Raw genomic sequence first — 25,659 nt, 5'->3', positions numbered from 1 at the left:
ATAAAAAATTGTTTATTTTCTCCTTATTTCTTTGATTATTCTTGAACTTTTATTGCATTTTGGACTGTTAAAATCTCTATTATGGAAGTATAAATTATTTCTTTCTAATAATTACAAATATAAATATTCTCAAAAGTCATGAGCTATTGAACAGTTTGTTTTGAAGAATAAGAATATCAGAAAAGCAATTGTAGAAGTTTCTATATTTTCTGCCTTTGTCTTTATAAAGGAAAGTTGCTTTTACATAGTTTCCATTTATGTAATGAGTAGAATGTGAGATTTTTCTTCCTCCGATATGTAATGAATGCATGTACCCTACATATCATTTAAGAAAATAAACCCGATATAAAGAGTATTAGCAAATCAAAGAATATTTTGTTTCATTATGAATTACTGAATTCACTCTTTTGGGAATGAGAACCTTCTACTGATTTGAATTATATTCCAAAAAAGAACTGACAGTGTATATAAACCTTCAATTATATGCCATAAACAAGAAATGATATATTTCACTGAAATCACATAAGACATGTATCTTTTAAAATTATTTAAAATTCTGTTTAAAGAGAGTATATTGAAATTGTATTACACCTTTCTCTTTCTTTGTAACAGAGAGTATTGTCTAGTAATCTGTAATAAAAGATATTTGTGAAATGTGGAATGTATACCATCACGGATATCCCCTGATGTTCCTTAGGACTATCGTGAAATATAGAACTGAATATATGCACACTCAATTATGCCATGCCAGCATCCCTTTGTATTTAGTGTGCTGAGAATGGCTCCATTCCCCTCCTGTGGAATAAAGGACATGGATTTTGTGGTGAGGTTTCTCACCATTGCTCTAGGTGTGGAACTGCACTGTGGTTGTTGAGAACAATGGGAACCAAAGCTCTGAATAAATGGAGTATTATCATGTATCAAGGGACTTCAAAACAAAATAGAACTCCATTGTTCGAGTAGCACACACTTATATCATCTGATTGTGTGTGTGTGTCTGTGTGTGTGATTACTTTTCACTTAACATATCCTATATCTTACATTTATATTAACCTGTTAGTAGTTCTACATTTAATCATGATTATTTCTTGAGTTAGAATTTTAAGCCAGTGAGTGATTTTAAATTATGTGATAATAAAAAATAGTGTATTTCTAGTCTGCTAGTTGTGACTTCCATATATGAAACTTGAATGAAGGCACTTACAGTGCTGCCTAAATGACTGCCCATCATGCCTAAATGAGTGTGTTCAATCTGGATAGTGAAAAACTTATGGAACTGAAGCTTTTTGGATGCTTTGGGGAACCAAAGTCATATATCATGGGAATTAACATTATTCTGCTTGCCATTATATATGTGCTTAGGGTGAGTTAGATACTCTAGTTATTAGCTACTCTTTTTTTTTTTTCTTTTTTGTTTAGACGGAGTCTCGCTCTGTCACCAGCCTGGATTGCAGTGGTGTGATCTCGGCTCACTGCAACCTCTGCCTCCCAGGTGCAAGTGATTCTCCTGCCTCAGCCTCCCAAGTAGCTGGGATTACAGGCGCCTGCCAGCATGCCTGGCTGCTTTTGTATTTTTGGTAGAGATGGTGTTTCACCATGTTGGCCAGGCTGGTCTTGAACTCCTGACCTCAAGTGATCTGCCCACTTCGGCCTCCTAGTGCTGGGATTACAGGTATTTGCCACTGTGCCCAGCCTAGTTTTTAGCTACTCTTAACAGCTGTATTTCTCAATAAAGTTTTCATTTGTGTCTACTGGTAAGATTTGGATTCACTTTAACTGGTAGCCTGTCATGCAGACATTAAAAAGAAGGGAAAAGGAGGCCTTTGTCCCCCTGAACTACTTCTGACTCTTGAGTTGCTGAGAAAGTGTTTAGTCTATTAAGTCTTGGATATTGCAAGTTTAGCAATTAAAAATATCGTTTTAATTGAATCATACTTCAATAAATGTATATTAATAGCATTCTTATAAGCTAGGAAAATGTTCCTTTAAAGGAAATATTTGAACTTTCTGAAATCCCATGTGATAGTGTTTTAGGATGTTAGCAGTGGGGCACTGCTGTACTGATGTAACATTATTTTTATTGTTACAGGGCTAATTTTGCATCATAAATAACAACAGATTTATTTGTGACCATGCATTCACATATGCGATGAAAATCATTTAGTTTTTCAAAATGTTTGCAATTTTTTTTTTCTTGTCCCTTTTCAGTTTTCTATCTGTTGCTCACTTTTGATCACATCTGTCTGTCTACTCTTTGATATGGGCTGCCAGCTTCCCCCACACCATGTGGCATCCATGGTACCTTTATTCTAATGGCTACTTAAAAGACATTTACATTTACTAACTGAAGGTTTCAGTGTTCTGTTGTTTTGGCTATTGACTATCATTTTTATAATTACATACTTTTAGATCTGAACAAGGCATTTTATTTTCTATTCTGTCTTCTTAGACTGCTTCTAGTACCACAGAAGTATTAAATAAATTGTGAGTGAGATGGGGAAAAGACAATCCTTTCTTACATTGACTCAACAACACATATCAAATGCCAGAGTACTGGACTAGACACTCAATGGGACTTGATTGTTCATCCTTGTACTTAATTATTCTGTTTTTTGAGTAGTGATCATTGATTGACTCATTGGTTGGAGTGAGATTTGATGTTACCTGTAAATTTGCAACTGGCATTATAATTCCAGCAATCTCTTTCCTTAATTACTTGAAAGTTTCTTTTATGCACAAAATTTACCTTACGTATGGATGCAAATTATCTCCCAAGAGTGGTTCTTTTTTGAGGAAAGGAATGCAGTTTGTTGTAGCTTTATTATAAAATTGTTCATTTTCCATTTGCTGGATTAAAAAATGCATGTTTGATTTTTAAACCAAAATTGACAAGTTCACTTTAAAGATCAATGAAACAATTGAAAATGAAGTTTGAGAGAATATTATTGTAGGTGGTAGTCATTAAGACATTCCAATTTTTAAATAGATGTGTGAAGATTATGATTTGGGGAGTGAACATTAGAGGTGCAGAGAATTGGAACTTCCTGCATGCTTCTGTGTTATTCAGATGAGTAAGTGGTTCTTAGAAATGGTGAACCGCAGACTGTGGATGAGAACAGGTCTGGTCATCAGAAGGAAGCAAACAGTGTAAGCATTACTGAAACGTGGAAAGACCCAGAGGGCCTGATGTTTTGCTGCAACCTGCTCTAGAGCCTACCCGAGTAGGGCATATTGAGCCAGAGCAGGTGGGAATTATATGCAAACCTGGGAATTTAGCTCCTGCCCTTGGCTCTCTGGAGGGTGACTGTCAGGCAAAATATTTCAATCTTTGCTTCACTGTGGTCACAGATACAGGATGCTGTATGCTGGATTTATTATTTTTTAATGGATCACCTTTTACATGCAAAAATGGTTAACATTCTTAAATTGTCACTTAAGACTTACATTATTTTGTATCATTTGGGACATATGTTTGCCATTTTATTAAGACCCTTTGAAAGAAGAGAAAGTCAATTCATTAAATAAAATGATTTTGATGCCTATAGGTGTTTTAACCACAGAGGATGGGGATGGTAGGTGGGCATGTGGGCATGGAAAATGTGTTGGCCCATAGAGTTGAATGAAGAAGGTAAAAGGAACAAGTTATGTGTGGGAATAGATTTTTTTTTCCTATCAACTTACCAGTTTAGGATTGAGGACTAAGAAGGCAAGTACTATGTTTTGTAAGGTTTATTAATACAAAGGTTTCTAAAATTTATAGTGATTAAAGAACTTCTGTCGAGTAGTTCAACTCAATAGCTAAAGTCCTTCCTTATATTTCATGTCTTACTTAGGCTGTTGAGTTGAGGATTTCTGAGTGGTAAAATGTACCTGGATTCATGTACCCCAGAGCTTAATTATAAATAAATAAATAAATTTTTAAAAATGTACCTGGATTAAATAACGTTTCAGAATCCCTGGGTACTCCTCATTTCTAAGGAATAATTATCATGTTTAAGGGGACTGGCTCACTTGAGAAATAAATTCATCTAGTCTTAAAGTATCTATTCTTGTTTGTTTCTTGATTTTCTTATTCTCCTATGGCATTTTTCTCTGGAGAAGAGAGTAAATGTTCAAGGCCAAAAAATAAATGTATAAATAAAAAGCCTCTCTCTTTAAATTCATCCCAGTGAGGAGAATTTCATGCATTTCTTTAGTTTGCTATTCTGGGGATTAGTATAAATATCATTTGCTGAAAATATTGTTGTAATAATTTCATCTAGTATGGAGATCCAAGATAGTTGGGGTACCTCATGGTGTACCTGAATATATATATATTTTTAAAGAAATTTATAAAAACATTGTAGAGTAAACTCGTATAAAACAATTCTTCAATTATATATTTAAATTTTTTAAGTATTTGACTTAAACATATAAATTAAGACATTTAATATTTATAATTCTGTTTAATCTAAACATTCGATAGCATATATTTCAAAATCAGTAAATATAATTTTGCTTTTATCATGCCCATGTATGCAATAATTTGTGATTGGCATTGTCCATGTGTCAATCACTGGACTTGTGTGTATAACTTTTTTTTTTTTCGAAATGGAGTCCTGCTCTGTCACCCAGGCTGGAGTGCAGTGGTGCCATCTGGGCTCACTACATGCTCCGCTTCCCGGGTTTGCGCCATTCTCCTGCCTCAGCCTCCAGAGTAGCTGGGACTACGGGCGCCCGCCACCACGCCCAGCTAATTTTTTGTATTTTTAGTAGAGATGGGGTTTCACCGTGTTAGCCAGGATGGTCTTGATCTCTTGACCTCGTGATCCGCCCGCCTGGGCCTCCCAAAGTGCTGGGATTACAGGCGTGAGCCACTGAGCCCGGCCTACTTGTGTGTATAACTTTTAAATTTTGAACAACATTAAAAAAATCAGGGCCAGGTGTGGTGGCTCATGCCAATAATCCCAGCACTTTGGGAGGCTAAGGCAGGAGGATTGCTTGAGCCTAGGAGTTTAAGACAAGCCTAGGTAACATAATGAGACCTTATCTCTACAAAACATTAAAAAATTAGTCAGGTGTGGTGGCATGCACCTGTGGTCCCAGCTACTCAGGAGACTGAGGTGGGAGGATTGGTTGAGCTCAGTAGGTTGACTGAGGTGGGAGGATTGCTTGAGCTCAGGAGGTTGAGGCTGCAGTGAGCTGTGTTTACACCACTGCCCTCCAGCATGGGCAATAGAGGGAGACCCTGTCTAAAAAATTAATAATAAATTTTTAAAAATCAGCTTTTATTTAAACTTATCAATAATGCTGAAATATTTTGAAACCATTAAAATAACTTTTTTCAAATAATCTTCAATGTTGAATCATTATTACATAATTCATTATATAAGCCATTTGCAATTGTAATGAAGTAACCAAAATATCAAAAATTAAAGTAGTGTTGTGATAGAACTTCTCAAGACTGCATGCAGAGGAAGTTGTGGACTGTCACTCATTTCTGTGTCCTTGAGTCCTTAGACTCAAGAATATGTGGTGGAAGGAGCATGAGAAAATCTGTACATGGGAAGGATAAAGAATAGATATACATAAATAAGTATATTTAAATATATATGCATAAACATTTAAAAACTATTTTGAAATTCAGATAATAAAAGAAGCTCTGTCCTGCTCAGGTACTTATTTTCTCTAATTAATTATTAATACCTTATAGTTGAAGAATAATTTTGTTTGTTTGTTTGTTTTTTTGAGATGGAGTCTTGCTCTGTCGCCCAGGCTGGAGTGCTGTGGTGTGAACACGGCTCACTGCAACCTCCGCCGCCCGGGTTCAGGTGGTTCTCCTGCCTTAGCCTCCTGAGTAGCTGGGACTACAGGCATGTGCCACCACACCCAGCTAATTTTTGTATTTTCAGTAGAGACAGGGTTTTACCATATTGGCCAGGATGGTCTCGATCTCTTGACCTCGTGATCCGCCCACCTCGGCCTCACAAAGTGTTGGGATTACCAGCGTGAGCCACCACACCCGGCTGAGGAATAATTCATTTAATTAGTCTGATCTTTATTAAATAATTGCTTGTAGCATATTTCAGATTTAATCTCAAAAAGTCCTGGGTATAATATATATTCTGTAAGCCTGAGAAAAAAGAAGAATGCTTATTTCAGTAAGTGCTTTGAGTACCATAATGCCCTTTAACACATTGGTATGTTATGTAAGATACTATTTTGCTATATTTTTATGTGAACATTCAGTGAGCATTCAAATGAGGTATTCAATCTGCTAGCAAAATGATCAAGACACATACTGTATCTAACAACTGAATACATATGAAGGCTCAGGACTGGTATAGTAGTATTTAGAGGAGGTGAGTAAGGAGGTTTCTGACAAGGATAGAAGAAGTCATCATAGCAGCAGGAAAAAAAACCAGTAAATTACTAAGTTGTGTTTTTATTTATAGATCTTTGAAAAAATCATTTTTAAAAATTTTAATTGTAACTGGATATTTCTGTTTACAAGTCTAATATTTAACCACACTTGAGATGGCCATATGTATTTTTATTTGAAGGGAATTAATATCTATAATAAAAGTGAAAGACTTTCAAACACGCAAGTGATGAGTGTCTGAAGGAGTAGCGTAAGTAGAACCCTAATAAATATGTTCTTACAGTTCTTCTTAGGGGCTAGCTGTGGTTAATTTTTAGCTCTCTCTCCCAGACAGCATGTTTTGTGTATCTTTGCATCCAGAATATCCATTCTGTGCATAAATAAACACATATCCCCCATACTGATATACTTTTTTTTAATCTAGGAGAATATAAGTTAAACCTAATTGCTCAATATTAGAACCCAAATAAAATTCAGTGAAAACTCCTTAGTACTTACATATCTCTTTACTCTTTGTTCAGAAGTAGAATCAGAATTCACGTATTCTGGTGGTGGAGCTACTTTTTATACTTCAACTGGCATATGTTTTACAATAGACATATTCTACTTATCGTAAGTTAAAAACAGAACTTCATCTCCTGGAGTCATCTAAAAAATTAAATATTTATAATGTACTTTAAACAAGAGAAATCTGCAACTGGATCAAAGAGTTTCCAAGAATTCAGACATAACCTTAGGATAGAGAGACACAATTTTTTCTTACTACTTATATATATTTTTCTCATCATCTTTAAACTTGTTCTTTAGTTTTGCAGTTTAACACTTTGCCAACTATCTCAAGCAAAAACTAATAATTATACCACCTGGTAAGCTCTTCAGAGCTTGGGTTGGCTTATGTTTGTTATCTGTGGCCCATTTCTTCCTGCTCCTCTCACTGCCTAGCATGGGATACAGTGCATAGTTGGTGCCTAATAGGTGCTGCTGGTTGATTGATTAATTGATATAGTGTGATTAGCATGGTGGACTGTGACATACACAAATGTCCACAAGGGAATAGATGGTGTTCCAATCTAAGGAGGTCAGGCCAGAAAGTGTTTTAAGCTGTGTCTGACATGTGATATGCTTAAGCTGTTCTCTTAACATGTGCTGACATAAGTATCTTTGACAGTCCTTGTTCACACAGTAGCCACATGAAATATGGGACAAGAGCTGTTCCTGTACATGTCCTGATTACAGAGAGGGATGAAATAAATGTGTCTGGACTTGCAAAGACATTGCATCTGTTGTGGTTGATTGACTGGTGTGGAGCTTGTTAAGAGGGAAAATTAAAGTGCCCAGCATTTTGTATGCGTTTACTTATGGTATGGATCAGTGGATCTCAATCTGGAATTCATATTTGTGTAACCTGGGATTAGGTAAAAATAGGCCAATGCCCTGGCCCTACCCTAAACCAGTTAAATCAGAATCTCTAGACATAGGGCATGGGCATCATCTTTTAAAAAAGCAATTCTCAGTGTGCAACCAGTTTTGAAATAGGTTGAGGTTTTGTAGAAATTAAACCAAAGTTGGGAAGGAAGAAAGGCTAAGAAATTTAATTTCCACTCACCTTGTTCTCATTTACTTAGAAGGATGCAGGGTCTAGAATACGACTGTCCAGTAAAAGAAAGCTAGATAAGCAATTTTAAATGTTCTAGTAGACATATTTTTTAAAAGTAAAAAGAAATAGTTGGAATTAATTTTAGTAACAAATTTTATTTAGCCCAATATGTTCTAAATATTATTATTTCAACATAAAATCAATATTAAAATATGAATGTTATATTTAACTTTTTAAAATACTGTATCAAGTCTTCTAAATACAGTGCTAACTGTGGATTTGCAGCATATCTCAGTTTGGAGTAGCTATTTTTTGAGTAGTCAAAAGCCATATGTGACTAGTCAGTACAATATTTTGTAAATATAGAGGGTAAAGTGCTGGAATCGAAATCAGGAGACCTTAGTGTTAGTTTGGCTAGCTAGTGACTAATCCCTTGACGTTGGATGATTCACTCATCCTCTCTCTGGACTTCACTTCCTTTTATTTAGTATGAGAGGGTCAGTCTTGATTGGGAGTTTTCTAGTTTTGCTCCAGAAAGCACCAGGATTGTGTAAGCACTCCTTAGCAGCCATCATCGAGGAGAAAGGAGGCACACTGCTTTAATCCCTTTCTCCTTCGGATATACTTATGTTTCCTGGCATAATTTTGTTTGAGGGGGGAAAAAAAGGAGGAAAATACAGGCTCAAAAGATTACTAGGCTAAATATTCTCTTGAATCTTTTTTGTCAGCATTTATAGGACTACTCCAGGAAGAGGTGAGGCAGTAGGTAGCCTGTTTCTGATACTTAAAAATATTCATTGGCATATTTTTATACATCCCAGGTTACATGAATGTGAAGTCCAGATTGAGATCCACTGATTGATACCATATAAGTAAAGGCACAGAAAATGCCATTTTAATTCTTTCCCTCAAACAGTCTCCACACCAGTGATTCAATCATGACAGATGCAATGTCTTTGCAAATTGACTGGATTTAGAAGGCTTGATACAGTATTTTTAAAAGTTACATATCCCACTAGTATTTTCACTGACCATCTTCCAGTCAAGGTGTCACCATGGCAATGACCCTCAGATGTTTCCTATTAAATAGTGGAATCCCTTCAGTAGTGGCTTAAGTGACTCAGATTTGAGAAGCAGAAATCCTAGATACCTGGAACTATCCCAGAGTGATAGTGGATCACTTATGCTACTGAACACATGTTTGTGGTCTAAAATTAACCTACCCTCAAACTCAGAAAGTGATCCCTGGATCTTTCTGAGACGTAGTTCCCATAGTCAGCCAGAATGAGGGCTAGGATTACTCTGGCTGCAGGGTTTTTGTGACTTGAAATGTATTTCTCTCTGGTAAATGTATAACTGACAACAGCTTTAATAATAGTTATATAGATGCCAATATGGGAAGCATATGAGTTTGGTTCATAGGTAGACTAGTAACCTTTCTCCGTATCATATAGATAAACTCTCTGCTGGAAACAGCAGATAGAAAAAGAAACAATTTCATGTCATTGACCCTTGAAAATCAGTGTCTGCCGGATTTCCACAGTCAATGACATGAGAACATAATCCTAGCTCAATATGTTGTTTGCCTTTAAAGCCTTCTGTGATGTTTTCTGTTAGGAGTCAGTCAAGGACTTACATGTCCCAGATTTTATCTACTTTGCTGTTTTATTAATTTGAGGAAAAAAGTGGCATTGAGTGGGAATTGTGAAGTAGAGAAAGCTGAGAAGGTTTCTATCTATTTTTAGGATGCTTCTAAGAAGTCTTAGCACTATATTCTGTGCTTACAGGCAGTTACAAAAAAAATTGTTTTGGAAAGAGCCAGCCCAAATATCAACAGCTATTTCTGAATTTTTACTAATGTGCACAAATGTAATTTCTCTAGTCCTGGCCTGCTCATGTATCAATGAAAGCAACTTGTTGTAAGACTCAAAGCAAAGGAAGGAAGGGGAAATCCAATTTTGTTGTATTAAGCGTAGCAACTTTCACAATGAATTAATTAAATAAATGTTTTCCAAGCTGATTGGATTCTTTGGTCTAAATAGTTTTTGCTCAGTATTTGGCACAGGTCTTCATGTAGGATTCTAGGTGAATAGAGAAAGCAAATAAATGTGACCTTTGTAAGGCTGGTATGCTTTTTATGAAGCCAAAAGGTGCACAAATACACAAATATTAGCCCAGTGTTATTTTTTGTCCTAGAAAACTTTTCACTGGCTGGCGGCATCTCTGTGTTCAGTCTTTGGCATCATTACTGCTCATCTTGGTTCCCTGCAGGCTTTGCCATCTGTTTAACTGGTAAAGGGCCCCGTCTCATCAGGATCCCTTCCATCCAATTGGAAATAGAGCCCTCTGATTGGCCTTTTTCCTTTCCTTTGTCCCCCCTGTTTATTTGGAACCAGCGCCAATATCTCAGAGCAGGTGTCTTTACCTTAGCCAGTTACCTTAGGATTAGCAATTACTGGAAGGTAAAAGATCTGCAGTGGAGGGTGGAGCATCTGTTATTGCAGTGATCTTGGCCTTGGATGGAGTCTAGGGACTTGGAGAAAGACTAATTCATGAAGGTGAGGCACTCCCTGGGGTGCTCTCCTGTTGCCTCTCACCTTCGTAAATGCTTTGGCACTTTCAGATTTAATTCTGTGATCTATCTTAAGTTTAATCAGGCCAGCAAGTGCATGTGTGGCAGAGACCCACTGCTTTTATCTGCCTGACAATATATTAGCCTCCTTCCCTTCTGTGCTCCTGTGATTCTTGCCTGACAGTTATGCAGAGCCACTTAAACCTTCACTGTTGCCTAAAACATCTTGGAAAATCATTTTTTAAAAATTCAGCTCTTGCCCTTACCACAAGCATCCTTTTGAAGTTTACCCCTTTCTAGCCCCCAGCCCATATCTTGACTCATGGTCTACAGCCTGGGGAATTTTGGGGAGTTGCCAGGTAAGATATTTTCTAATCTCAAAACATACATAAAGACCTGCATAAAGAAATGTGGCTGTTGAAAAACATCTACATGTTTTCCTAACAAGCATACTCTATCAGTCAAGCGAGGAAAAGCAGGGAGAGCAGAGGAAAAAAAATAGAATAACCCCCAAATGCCTCAAATTTAATGACCTAATTTCCTCTTTTTCTCCCCTCCTTGTTTAATCTTCAGATTTCTTTTATTATTTACTATTCTTTGGCATTATACATTTTGTCTTTTGTTTTTGTATTATGTATCTATTGTACTGTAAGCTACTCAAAATAACTTTTGGAAAATAAAAGGAGTATTTGTGAGAAATAAATATCTCTCAGTATTAGAATTTCAATTCTAAGAAGTGATTTATTTATTTTTTTTTCTTTTTTTTTTTTAACAAACAGTATTTTCTTTTTTTTTATTATACTTTAAGTTTTAGGGTACAAGTGATTTATTAATCATTTTTACTTACTAAGCCCTATCGAGTACTTTCTGGGAAGTAATGTAGTTTATTTGTTACAGGTATTCTGGCATCAGACTGCTGGGGTTTAAACTCACCGAGTTATACACATAAATCACTAGATAATTATCTTGGGCAAGGTGCTTAATATTTTTGAGCCTCAGGTTTCTCCTGCACAGTAATGTTATGGGGGCTAAATAAGTTTATATATAAACACATGTATGTATGCCTTACTCATCTTACAGTTTTATTGTTGTTTCTGATTTTATTACCTAAACGATGCCTGGCATAAAATAAATACTCTATAAATATTAGCTACTGCTGTTACTATTTACTCTAGTTAGTATAACAATCCTCAGATAGATGTAATCCTCACTTCACAGGTGAGGTAACTGGAGCCAAAGAAGGTTATTTAACCTGCTCAAGGTCATAAGCTGGTGAGTGTGCAGAGTGCAAGGTTCGCACCCAGGTTTGTCTGACCACAAAAGCCTCCTGCTCAGCCACCAAATCTGCCAAGACTGCTTCAATATGACAGCATAGTGAAATAGATGTGGCTGGATTGTCCAGAAAATCATGCTTGCATCCATCTGTACAGGTTCATTTCCCAGTTTTTCTTTTCTCTTAGTTATAATTTAACTCGGGATTACAAATCTATGCCATTAGATTAACACAATTTTTTGGCATAGGTCCCCTGTAAGTCTTGCTTCTTTGAGAGACACTTTTAGGAAGGGAGAGGGCCAAGTTTATTCCGTTAACATCAAGTGCTTCTCCTGAGAGAGGAGTCATGCAGTGGAGATGCTGTATGTCTGTTTCATAATGCACACGGCACATGAAAGATACATGGGATGATGTTTATGCTGCTTGCCAGATACTTCTAGTTGTCCAGTGAATGAACCATCATGTGAAACAGAGAAATAATGAGTTTTTAAATGGCTTATTGGCCATTTATTGCAAATTTAACCTTTGTGGTACCATCTCTGACCATAGACCTTTGGATGCAGGGCAAGCTAGAGGAGTTTAGTGAATGTCCTCTGGCGGAATGAGTGAATGAATGTACTCACAAATGTAGAGGAAGGCATTAGCTACAAGAGAGCTTCTTGCTGTTAAGAAGATGCGGGTGAGTGGAAGAGAGAATGATTGCTTCCAAGCCTGAGCAATAATTGGACTTTGTCACTGTGTCATTTAAAAAAATACCTGTATCTCGTCCCTGACATCCTGATCTTTCACTTTTAAGGAGGTCCCTTCAGTGAGAGCATACACACTCACCTGCAAATCCTGATTTCCTTATCAGTAGTCAGTGCACTTTTGCCTTTTTGCTTTCAGATTCCTGCTGTTTTCTTATACAGTGAGTAGATTAGTTATCTCAGATGTGACTCTAGTTAGAGCAGCAAATCTGGTTGGGTAGACCTTTTCCCACTCCTCTAATCCCAGTAGAGGAGCCTGTTTTCTAGTGGAGACCCATCTTTGCACAAGTTGGTTATGGTTGGATGTATAGGAACTATTTTCTTTCACAGAGTTGATTATTGTTGAACTGAAATTTTCATTCCTTTTCTTTTTAACTTAATCAGGATATTATAGATGCAAGAGATAGTACTGGATGAACAAGAACTATCAATTTTGTTTAAGCAATCACATTATATCTAGAATCAAAGGAAGGATGCAGTTCTTAATTTTTGATAGATAGCCCTTGATCATATTTTAATTCAGCCACCCTAAAAATATTATATTAGTTGGTTTGTGATTAGGATGGATATTTGGTGGTTATTATTGCATTGTTTGTTGTTGAGTTTTGGCTAATGTAATAATTAGACCTTTTTTCTTTCAGCTGTTCCATTTCCTCCAAGTCACCGGCTTACAGCAAAAGAAGTGTTTGATAATGATGGAAAACCTCGTGTGGATATCTTAAAGGCGCATCTTATGAAGGAGGGAAGGCTGGAAGAGAGTGTTGCATTGAGAATAATAACAGAGGGTGCATCAATTCTTCGACAGGAAAAAAATTTGCTGGATATTGATGCGCCAGTCACTGGTAAGTCCTGAGGAGGGAGGTTGCCCACTTGTATACACATTTTGTTGTTTATAGCATGAAATCAAAAGTCCTAGTTACCAGTGAGTCTTCAAATACCTTACCCATCATAATCTTTTACTGTTGAATCTATACATTAGAGTAGTAAGTATATTATACATATATACACATATTTTCATGTGTTAAATATCTGTAAGATTGCAATGCTCTAAAAAGTGGAATGCAACTTAGAGATGGTGATGATTTCTGAAGTGATACTTTAAGATGTGATATTGTTTGTAAGTAGAAATACTAAGTGGCACACAGGATATTCATTGGGAAAGATTAGACAAAGTATCCCGAGACTTCCACAATGGTTGAGTAAGGGTATAAGTTAAAACAGTGGTTTTCAAAGTGTGATCCCCAGACTGATAGTGTCATCATCATCACCATTTGAAACTTGTTAAAATATGCATTCTTAGGCCCCACTCCAGCCTACTGAATCACATTATCTGGGGTGAGACCCAACAATCTGTGTCTTATCCAGCCCTCTGTGTGATTCTGATGCACATTAAAGTTTGAGAAGCACTGAACTTTCGGAAGAAGGACACATTTTTTTTCTCTTTTGCCCATAGCATTTTGTCCGTACAAAATATCTTTTTTTTTTTTTTTTTTTTGAGATGATGTTTCGCTCTTGTCACCAGGCTGGAGTGTAATGGTGCAATATCGGCTCACTGCATCCTCCACCTCCTGGGTTCAAGCAATTCTCCTGCCTCCGCCTCCTGAGTAGCTGGGATTATAGGTGCCATCATGCCTGGCTAATTTTTCTGTTTTTGTAGAGATGGTGTTTCACCACATTGGCCAGGCTGGTCTTGAACTCCTGACCTCAGGTGATCTGCCCACCTCAGCCTCCCAAAGTGCTGGGATTACAGGCATAAGCCACCACTCCCGGCCTTTTTTTTTTTTTTTTTTAATTTTTCGTGTTTTTGTTTTGTTACTTCTTATGGTCAGATACATATTTTGTGTAAGTATGCTTCTCTTAGGCCATAAAAATTAAATATTGTCAAAAAATTTTGTATGGGCTGGACGCGGTGGCTTACTCTTATAATCCCAGCACTTTGGGAGGCCGAGGTAGGTGGATTACTTGAGATCAGGAGTTTGAGACCAGCCTGGCCAACATAGTAAAATTCCATCTCTACTAAAAATACAAAAATTAGCTGGGTGTGCTAGTGGGCACCTATAATCCCAGCTACTTCGATGGTTGAGGCAGGAGAATCTCTTGAACCCAGGAGGCAGAGGTTGCAGTGAGCTGAGACTGCCACTGCACTCCAGCCTGGGTGACAGAGTGAGACTCCATCTCAAAAAAAGAAAAACAAATTGTATAGTATACAGCTTCTAATACCAGAGACTTTGGATCTACTCTTTATGGAGTTTGCTTAATTTGCAGGTTTTCATTTTTGAAGAAGCTAAAAATATTTTCCTCTTAAATATTATTTTGGTATAGACATAGAATAGTGTTCTTTTTGATATAAAGGGGGCATCTAAAAGTATTTCATATATACTAGTGATTGCTAATTTCTTTTAAAATTATTGGTCTTCAAATGAATATTTGAATTTGACTGTTAAGAAAGAGATAAGCTCTTTTGAGTATCAGACTACACCTTTCTTTATCAAAATATCTTGAATGATTCCCATTCTAGAGAGATTGACATTATTTACATTTTGTCTGGCAATGCTATTTTTTCTTATTTGTAATTCATAAATATTAACTATGTTTAGGGTCAGGTAGAGGAGGAATTGGCTCGAGGAGCATTAACCCAATATTGGACCAGTGGTGAGTAAGTCAAGCCAGAGACTTACTCTGTAAGTTACTGACTGATAACTTCTTTTGTGGAATTCAGAATTAAGTGTAGTAGATATGTAAACTCTCAAAAGAAGTGATCAATATTTTATAATTAAAAAGCCACTACCATATTTTCCTCTAGTTCTTCCCTCCTACTTTTTATTAATAAAAATGTTTCAGTCTCAGATGTTTAGAGAAGAGTTGTACTAACATTTGCCATGGTTTGCCCCCATTTAAGAAAAACTGAGGAATTAATGTCCTTGTTATTGGAAATCTAGATATTCCTTCATTCCTTTAGCATTTTTTTAAAGTTAAAATGAACAAAGACTTTCTCTTCAAGTGTTCATAAGGCAATGAAAGGTTTGGGTTCATTTAGGATTTTTTTCCCCTAAAAATTCATTATGTTTTATTTTGGAGAAGTCAGAAGGACCAGGAAGCCGCCTAGTCCCCTGAGTCCCTGCATCTGTCCGTCTGGAGAGGGAGTAAAGGAGTGTGGACTTGCCCTCACAAAGCGGATTTAGCGTGTGGATTTAGATAGGTGAGCAAACCATCTTCATAGGAGTAGAGATGAAGTTTATCCAGACAAGGGAGCCATGAGGCCAGTTCTGTTTTTTTGTTTTTTTCAGCTAACATGGCTGACTAGACTGGTAGTTGTTTCAGATTTTTAATTTGAAGACTATTTCTGTGTTGCAGACATTTTGTAAAGAAAAGTATTTTTCCTCTTTGACATTTTTTTTCCAAAAAATGTAGTTGAACTTATCTTTGTGTTCTTGCAAACACACAAATGGAACGTTGAAAAACTGTGGCCCCAAATCAGTGAGGCAACACATTTTGGTAATCCAATTTAATGAAATGTTTATTATACATTTACCTGGTACAGGTGGTATATATCACATACATGTGAATAAGACCTGGTCTTTGCCCTCCAAGGGCTCAGAATATAACAGGAAAAAATGGAAACAGATATCTAACCAAGCATAAGTACATTAAATTGTTGACTAAATTAAAGGATATAACCTAGGTGCATTCAAGCAAATTAGGAAGTATCCAAGTGGATATAGCTAATTTAAAACCAAAATGTGTTCCTATCTTCTAAATGAGTATTTCCTTGACAGTGCTCATTGATTATTACATTTCATCTTTGAGTAAAAGAAACTATTAAATAGCTGGGGTCCTACCTGTTGTGAATATGCATTGAGAACTTATTGAAAGTTATGGCTATGGATGATAAAACATATGAGACATAGAATATCCAAGGTCTAGGTAAGGGAGTCAGACACATAAAGAGATAATTACTATAAGTTTTTTAAGAACTGTAATGGAGGTACCTAAAAACTGGTGTGAGAACTCAGCAAAAGGAATGCAGAGAGCCAAGAAAGTATTGACAGATTACATGATATCTGAATTGTATCATGTATGATAAGTAAAATTGTACTATGTGAAAAAGATGGGGAAGGATGATGTGAGCAGAGATAACAGCACATGGAAGCCACTGGTATTTTTTGTAAAGTGGCTAGTCATGTTCTTTGAGGTTTGCTGTGAGAAGGCAGGGTTTCAGAAGGGTATGAGAGGTGGGGTGGAGATGGGAGGGTGAGACTGAGGCTGGAAGGCCAGGGTTAAATATTAATCTCTATAACCAGCACTTACTCTGATACCATTCTATAGGGAATGGGGGTTGAGGGGATCTTTGAGCAGGAGAGTTACATAATCATGTTTGTGGCTGGAATAGTGTCCTGGATGAGATGAGTAGGAAGAGGTGGGGAGGAATTCTTAAGAGTGGGGTGATTAGGAAACTTTCATACTTATTCAAGGAAGCCATGGCAGGGTAGGGGGATTTAATCCTATTTTTATTAGAAGACCTTTTATAAAATGAGTGTTCAAGTTGATTTTAAAACATCTGATTAGTTTGTATTTAAAACGTTAATATCTCTTAAAGTCTTCTTGAAAACGGTAAGATGATTTGTGCAGGGATCCAATGTACATTTCTCCCTGAAGTTCTCATATTTTCCTGTTTTCCTTTCACTTAGCAGAGAACATTCCACTCATTTGTAATGCAAAAGCAGACTGGGAGCTTAGGTTTTTTGAATAGAATGATTTAGAACTCATGTTCTGCTCTCTGGGCAGAGGGGATAGGCCAGCATCAGCTGGGCAAACTGCTAATCTCTCTGGTTTGTCTGTTTCCTGCAGTGGGGGATTTGTCCCTGGGGCAGCAAAGGATTCCCTCAGTGCCTGGGCCTGCCATTTAGCATGTCAGGCAGTTGCCAGGAGAACCCTCTGGCTTTGTTCCTGGATGTGAGAGAGGACTGGTGGCCAAGTTTAAGGTCATGGCAGTCCTTCCCTTACAGCAGCTGACGTCAATTAGGAGAATTCCCCTTGCCTGCACTCTGAGGAGAGTTAAGCAGGGATAGGAATCCGGTGTCTTCTGGGACCTAAAAGATCAGTGTTTATTCTCCTCATACTGTCATTTGTCACTATGAAGCAATGTGGCCTTAGTTTATATGGAGATAAAATATTTTGTCTGGGGCATTTTGCCCACTTGTGATTTTAGTGGCCAAATCTTTAGGGCCTGTCCTGCAGCCAGAGACCTATTTTGGTACCCAGCCCACTGCTGGCAAGTCATCACATTTCAGTCCCAGCCTGTGGCAGCCACACATCATTTTGATGTCCATATACTCCTTAATTTCAGCCCTTGGTTAAAAAAGTGATTATATTATAAAAGGTGACTGCATGAGAGCCAAAGTCCTTTGATCTGTTCACCTCTGGTCTTGCAAGGTTGTTCTTGGAAACGCTTTTTACAAATGTGAAAAGGGAGACAGGTGGAGTCAGTGTTTCCAAATTTGACCATAGATCAGAATCACCTGTAGGGCTTCACAAACTACAGATTGCTGAGTTCTGCCTCCAGAGTTTCTGATTTAGTAGGTCTGGAGTAGGGCCTGAGAATGTGAGTATCTGAGTTCCCAGATAATGATGATGCTCTTGATCTGGGACCACACTGTGAGATTCATTGGTTTAAGAACTTAAACTGAAGTCTCGTAGCAGGTAAGCTGAAGTCCTTGCCTTAAACAGGCATTTATATACATATCCTATGCTTAGCTATTATACTACACTATTCTACTTCTGCATTGTAGGGTTAAAGTCTTGGGCTTTTGTTCCCGTGACTAGAATGTTTTCCTGCTCATTACTGAAGAAAACATACAAAGAATACTGATGCGAAGGGTCCTCAAGAAGTAGAAGAAATAAATTATTTTGACTGTTGATTATAATTTATTATATTTTAAATAAAAAGTGTGTTTCTATAATACAAGCAGGCAGGATGAAACAGAATGCTTGGCATATTTGGGACATAGAGTTTATGTGTGTAGTTTTTCCCAGAAAAAAACATTCATAGTTCTTTTCTTTACAAGCTCTTGGGGAGTTTACTATAGAAAGTTGCTACTGGAACAGTGTATCAAACAAAAAATTTAAGCCAGGGGCTCAAAATCGGGTATCAGTGAGCTGAGTGGTAATGAATACAGTATTCTATTAAGAATAGCTGAACCATAGTACTTCAGTATTTGTGTGTACGAATCAGTAATACTCTATTAACATCAATAAACATGTAGCGCTATCTATGGGAAACATTTGACAGTCATTACAATTACGTCATGGTTACATGAATAACTGTTTTACTTTAAGACGCAGTATACATATCCCTTTTAACATCCCTTTTATGTTCTCACGAATTGGTACTTTTCACAAATAATGACATATTTAAGCACCTTTGGTAAAGCAATGCCAGTTGTTTTCACAGGAAGGTAAACATCCCCAGAATTATTATTCTTAAAATTTGAAAACAATCACTGGCAATCATAATGCTCTAATTCTTTTGGAGAAGGCTAAAATATATTAAAATCAAGACTATGGTGGCTTTAAGAGAAGTGGTGTTTCAGGTAATACTGAAATGCCTCCAGATAAGGAAGGAATATTTTCTTAGGTACTTTAAGGAAAAAATTGTAGATGTTTTCCTTGGTCTACCCAGGTAATACTCATATTTTCAATCTCATCTATGCTATATTCATTTTTATACTCATGTTTCCAATCTTATCCATATTCCATCTTCTCACTGAAGTGTTCCTAATAATTTCAGACTTCATTGATTTTATTCTCTTTCTGAGTCAGTAACATGTATGGACTATAATGAACAGTCTGAAATACCAGTCACTGACTGGTTCCGATCCATGACAAAATTTTCACTGGTCCAGAGTGAAAATTTCATTTTCATTTTAGCGAAAATGCTTTCTTTTTGTGTATGACACTATGGTGACAGTAGATCATAATTTTTTATAGTTTTTTGGGGGATAAACTGAGTTGTTTTTGTTTTAAAGCTAACATTTGTTAGGTTCTTTTGGGTTTTTTTTTTTTTTTTTTTTTTTTTTTTTGCTGTTCACTATCATAAACACTGTACTTTTTAACTCTTAGTGTTCACACAACCCTGTGAAAAAAATACTGTTATCAGTTCCATTCTATAAATGAGGAAACTAAAGCTCAGTGAAATTGTCTATCTTACTATGGTTACCCAGCTACGAAGTGCCAGAATTGGGATTAAATCCCAAGCAGTTCAACTATGTCTATTTCTGTTTTATTTGGGGGTGGAGGTTAATTTTACAGGTTTATGAAGTCATTAAATCTGGAAGTAACCATATGTAACATGACATTAACTGTATTGTCCTGAATAATATTTTTGTTTCATACTGTTATCCTACTAAATGTTGAACATCTGAGGACATAAACATGCATTATGGTTTTGTGGATATTATTCTATTTAAAAATAATTTTAGTATAACTGCACGGCTGATTTGTACATAGTAAATTATGATAATAATATAATGGAAATATACGAAAACCTCTAGAGTATGTGTTTATATATGTGTGTGTTTCTTTGTGTTAGTGTAACCATTTACATAGCAGTTATCTTTTTAGTCTGTTCTGTTTTCCTGAGTTTGTTGATTTTATTGATTTCTGTCTTCTTAGTGGAGCGTTTTGGACACAGACACATGAGATACTTGATGAATACACAAGTCTGTTTGGAAGTTGTTTCTTACAGAAAAATCTGTGGTTTAGTGGATTTATAAAAGAAAAAGAATATAAATTTTTCATGCAGCTAGTTTACTATTTTGTAAAGTTACTGTCTTGGTATATAAAGTGTAATATTATTAAAAATATAAACTAAATGCTTTTAGGTCCACACCTTGCTAATGGAAAATATATTACCTGAGAGAAGGCCTTCAGGCAGTTCAGTTGTGTTTGACCTGGAGGTCAGATAGCTATTCTTCTCCTATATTTTGTCTGCCTTGCCAGCAGCATCACTGAGCATTGCCTTATGAAGTAACATGAAAGTCTATGGAATGGTTTCATACCTAAGTCAGTCTGTTGAGGAGGTAGGGAAAAGCCTTCAAAAGAGCCCAATGTTCTTTTCCTCATATTAAACCCTAAAAGGTCTATGTAGCAAACTATGTACATATATGTAAATCCATATCGAAAAGAGATAACAAACTCTTAAGAAGTTATATTTTTAGATCGCTTTCATCATATGAAAATAATATTTATAGCAAAATGTATTTTGAAAAAGTAGGATTATACTGATTATACAATGATAGAAAAAAAATCTTATCCATGAGATAATCAAGTGTTTTTCAGAAATTTTTATGAAACAACATTGTATTTTAATATGAAGAGTAGTAGGAAGAAAAATTTTAGATAGAAATAAGGGAAGCCTCAAATGATTAACCAAGTTTTCTTTTGCTCTTGTGGCTCTATTTTTAAGGACTTATTTATCTTCATATAAATAGATGTCAAGATCACCATTTTATTTCACTGCTTTTCTTTTCAGATTCATATATCTTTGTCATATTCAAGATAGTATTATTGTTAGTTTTCTCTGGATTTTATGATTTGTGTCAGATATTTTAATACAAAAAGATATACTTGGAATTCATGAACCTGATTCCCAGAAATGCAGTTATTAACTCTCATGATCTCTGAATGTGCTATCTAATTTAAGATGCCATCTGGTGGTATGCATTTGATACACCTAGTTCTTTTAATTGCTCTCAGAATCATACATCCTATATTGCTTATGAAGAATATTTTTGAAATGACATGCAGACATTTGTTTTCATTTCAAACAAAGGATCGTTTGTGTTTCCCTTTCTGTTTTCTCGAAGTAATATGCATGTTTGCTTTGGTCTTTGTTAATAAGCATAATCTGATTCTTTCTTACAAAGCATTATAATCAGGCTGCAAGCTTCAGAACTCAGCTTTGCTCACAGACATTTGTAGAAATTCATTATCCTCTTTAAAATCCTAGTTACATATTTTTCATTTAATTTTAAAAGGTAAAGTTTGAGTGGATATTTGGATACCATTTGGCGAATAAGAGATTCTCAGATAATCAAGCATGAAACAAATTATTCATTTGAAATTCTCTTTCTTATGTTTTAAACATTAAAGGCCAACTCCTTCAAAGGTGGACCTTAGCTTAATCTCAACCACTGCTTTGCCTTCTTCATGAGATAAGCTGGTAATATTTATTAAAGATATATCAAAGGTAGGTGAAAGCTAGACATTAAATTGCCTGCATTATTGATATAAAATATCCATTCCACTTGCGACTCTGAATTGAGGAAATGTTAAAAATACATGAGATGATTTTAGCCCCTTAGAAAATAATTTGTGGCTGGTTAGCTTAGTTTATTAAGGACGTGGTGGCAATGAGCCATCTTGCAGACTTTTTTCCTCCTCTGCAGCCTGTTTAGAATTCTCAGTTTATTTTCAAACTTCTGGTTCAGTCAGTTTATCTTAAAAAAAAAAAATGACAGAAATAAGAAGAGGTGATAATAGGAAGTGTGATTTAATCTCTGCTGTGCAGGTCACCTGAGGTGTATCACCTAATGACAGTGCAGCAGTAACTTTATTTTCTCCCTATCCAGCATGGTGTCCACATTAAAATTGTGAATCTCTAAATTAGCATTTTGTATCTGCCACTTTCTACCTTTGTACCACTCAGCAGGATATTCACCTCTTTAAATCTCAGCTTTCTATCTATTCAGTGGTGTTAGTGTCATGCCTGTCACTCCGATAGGGTGAAATGCTGCAACCACAGCACAGATATGCCCAATGAGTAGTAAATTTTTGTTGTTATTGCTGTAACTGTTACTATTGTGACCGGTATTGTTGTTACGTATCTGTTACATCAACTGTTGATTCTAGTGTATGGTTTTTGGTGATTAGAAGTATAGACACCTTATAAAAACTCCATTAATTTGGATAATATAGCTTGCAGTTCCCCTTTTGTGGATGTAAGTAAAGACTGAGAGGGCTGTGCTGTGACAGAGTGTGCAGATAGTTCCTCCTAACCACAGCTGTCCTCTACTTACCTTTTCTAAATTCCAAATGAGTTTTAATTCGAAAGAAAATAAATTTTGTTTTCATGAACATATTTTGCGCTATCAGTATATCAATTGGAAAGAAGAAAATGAAAAATAAAAAATGGGAAATATGAGCTATTATATATTAGAAAACTAGAAGTAAATAGCCAAATATATGCAAGGGTGGGCTTTGCTAGAGTCCCATGTCAAAGTAATAATTTCTTTATATTTGATGATTGAGAATCATTTGGATGTAAATACATTTTCATTTCATGTTTGGGTAATTGATTTTTTAACAGTTCATGGAACTACCAACAAAGTGTACATTATTTGGATTTTACATTTCCCAAATAATATGCAACTTTAGATTGCTTTCTGTCATTTAAATCAGATAAATGTTGCAGGGATTTTCAGTGAGTTTTTCTCCCTCTCATTGGCAACCCTAAACTATTTGGGGGTATTTCGTTCTATACCTCTTTGTCAAAGCTTTCTAGGGTTTCTAGAAAGCTCAGGCTGTCTTTATAACAATTTCTTAGTATGTTTCAACATGTTAATAATAAAACACTAGGCAAATATCATTTCAGTTGGGGAAATGAAGAAATTGTAAGTTAAAGGATCATGCGTCAAAACAATATAATACTGATTGGCCTCAAATACGCCTTTATTCTTTTGTACACTATAAAGAAATTTAAACCATTTTTAGATAGGAGCTAATATTTCAGCTTCTGTTTTAAGCAATGAATGAACTCAGCAGTAATTCTGGGAGATAGGTGTTCTTTGGATATCCATGTAATAGATGAGAAAATTGAGACATAGAAAGGCTTACAGAGCTTGCCCAGGGTCATAGACTTAGGCTGTCCACAGCCTGGAGTTCTTGGTTCTAAGGCCATGACCCTTCCATTAAAATATTACTCAAGGTCAGGCAATCTGGTTCCAGAGCCCAGTGTCTTATGAGGCAGGGAAGGTGGCCATAAACCATTGATTAAAATACTCTTGAATACGAATTTCTGCTAATATTCTCCACTAATGCTTTGAAACAGGTTTCTAATTGACACCCATGTTTATAAGCATCAGATTATTCCCTCAACATCATGCAATCTGTAAAGAAGGCATGCTACAGCTGGTGAAGTTAGTGAGGTGAAGTAAAAATTAGAATGTTTGAAGAGCTAGTTAATATTTTTAAAGTGAATACATAGTTTTTATTTTCTTTTGTCTTCCCCCACATGACCATGTTTCAAAAGTTTAGCTTTAGAAGTTGCTTTCAAGTACTGTGTTAGAGATATTGGAATCATTTTAAAACAATCTTGAAATCCTTCTAATGCCCCTCAATGAAATTCAGATAATTTACATAAGACCTCAGTTCCTGTTGGTCCTCCAGTGAAGGATGAACCCCAGAATTATTTTCTTCTTCTTCCTTCCACCTCTTTCTTCAAAATTCTCATCAAATAGTATTTATTGTATAACACATAAAAATAACAAAATATTATTACCTCACAAATCTTGTCTGAAATTTTACTTTTTTTTTCTAGTTAGAAGAATTTTGGCATGCAAGTGCTGAATTAATTTATATATTTGGGCTATCTAAGAAGACAATTTAAACAACTGACTTTAGCATAGGACCAAGTACAATTTCATGATGGCATTTGACTACCATTTAAAAAGACATTTTGGACCTCCCTTTTGGCTTAACTAAGGCATATAGCTTGCAATTTTTTGCCTCCTGCTCCTTCTTGCATTTCTGTGGGACTGCCGCAGCTCCCCCAGTGACTGATTCCTGCTTGATGCGGCAGTGTGCAGCCATAAGCCCTTGCCTCACCCTGGAATAAAGCACCTAGTTTAGCCCTTCCCTTCTAACTCCAAGTGCTAAAGAATGGTAATTAGCATTCTTTGGACCTTTACTACATGCCTAACAATATACTAAAGGTTTTATATGCTCTGTTGAGCAATCTTGTGAGGTGTAGGTACTGTTGTTATTCCCAAAGTTAGAGAAGGAGATCTGTCTAGTAGATACATAGTGTGAGCTACATGTATAATTTTAAATTTTCTAAGAGACACTTACAAATTTTAAAAGAAACAGGTGAAATTATTTTTAATAATGTATTTCATAACTTCAGCTTTCCAAAATATTTTCATTTCAACATGTAATCAATATAAAATTGTTAATAACATATTTTGCCCTCTTTTTTTTACTAAGTCTTTTACTTCTGATGTTTATTTTATACTTAAGACACATTTCAGTCTGACTGTATTTCATGTGCTCAATTGCCACTTGTGGCTAGTAGCTACCATATTAGCACAGTTATAGATAAAGAAGCTGAAGCTTGGCAATAAGAGCCTTAGTAAATGCAGCCGCTGGAATCAAGTGCAGGGAACTGATTCTGGGCCTCAAGCTCTCAATCAGCACAGTATACCATCTCAGGACCCGGATAGTTTCTTCCTTCAACTTACAAGCATCACCTTGTTAGATTCTTCTGTGGCTTTAACTGCCTGTATCACAACTAACGAGCATAGTCAGGTTCCATTCTCTACCTATTTCTTTCTCTTTCAGTTGATCCTGTGGTGTTAGCTCTGTGTCTTTGATCCATTTCCCTGTTGAGTCAAAGGACATAAAATTACAGACCAGTGGAAGTCTATGGGAGTCACTTCTCTTTTTTCTAACCTAGCTACTTTTGTCTTCCCATAATTGTGAGCTTGGGCCTGTAGAATGTATGCACTATTTGCTACTTCCAGTTAGAAAGCCTCTGTAACTAGCCATTCCTCATAGTAGTGATTCTCAAAGCAGTGTGGCACAAGGTTCATAGAGTAAGTGTATCATAATTTATGATGAATCAGGTAGGGTTGAGCGATGAGTTATTGAAGCAAGAATGTGGAAAAGCAAAGCAGTGCAATAGCCTTGATAGAGAAAGTCAACAACTTCCAGTCTGTCTTTCACACAACATCAAATAAAAAAACTTGGATCAAGAAAAGGGATGAGATGCATTGTTCATAATGGTAACACAGTGCCCATTTTATAGCATGTAACTTTGAGAATCAAAATTTTTTT

At 36.1% G+C, this 25,659-nt stretch overlaps 1 protein-coding gene across 4 annotated transcripts in view; it reads left to right on the top strand.

Annotated features, from left to right (window-relative positions):
* PPP3CA (protein phosphatase 3 catalytic subunit alpha) overlaps positions 1-25,659 on the top strand; it is a 323,016-nt gene that overhangs the window by 137,651 nt on the left and 159,706 nt on the right. For all 4 annotated transcript variants that reach the window (XM_016951921.4, XM_016951920.4, XM_054683227.2 and 1 more), the window contains exon 2: positions 13,191-13,391. In XM_016951921.4, coding sequence (XP_016807410.1) covers positions 13,191-13,391 — 201 coding nt within the window. The remainder of the gene's footprint in view (positions 1-13,190; positions 13,392-25,659) is intronic.

The sequence above is a fragment of the Pan troglodytes genome, chromosome 3 (assembly GCF_028858775.2).
Source record: "Pan troglodytes isolate AG18354 chromosome 3, NHGRI_mPanTro3-v2.0_pri, whole genome shotgun sequence".
Classification (NCBI taxonomy): Eukaryota; Metazoa; Chordata; class Mammalia; order Primates; family Hominidae; genus Pan; species Pan troglodytes.
Note: the sequence above shows the minus strand (reverse complement) of the source record. Positions and strands in the feature narration are given on the sequence as shown.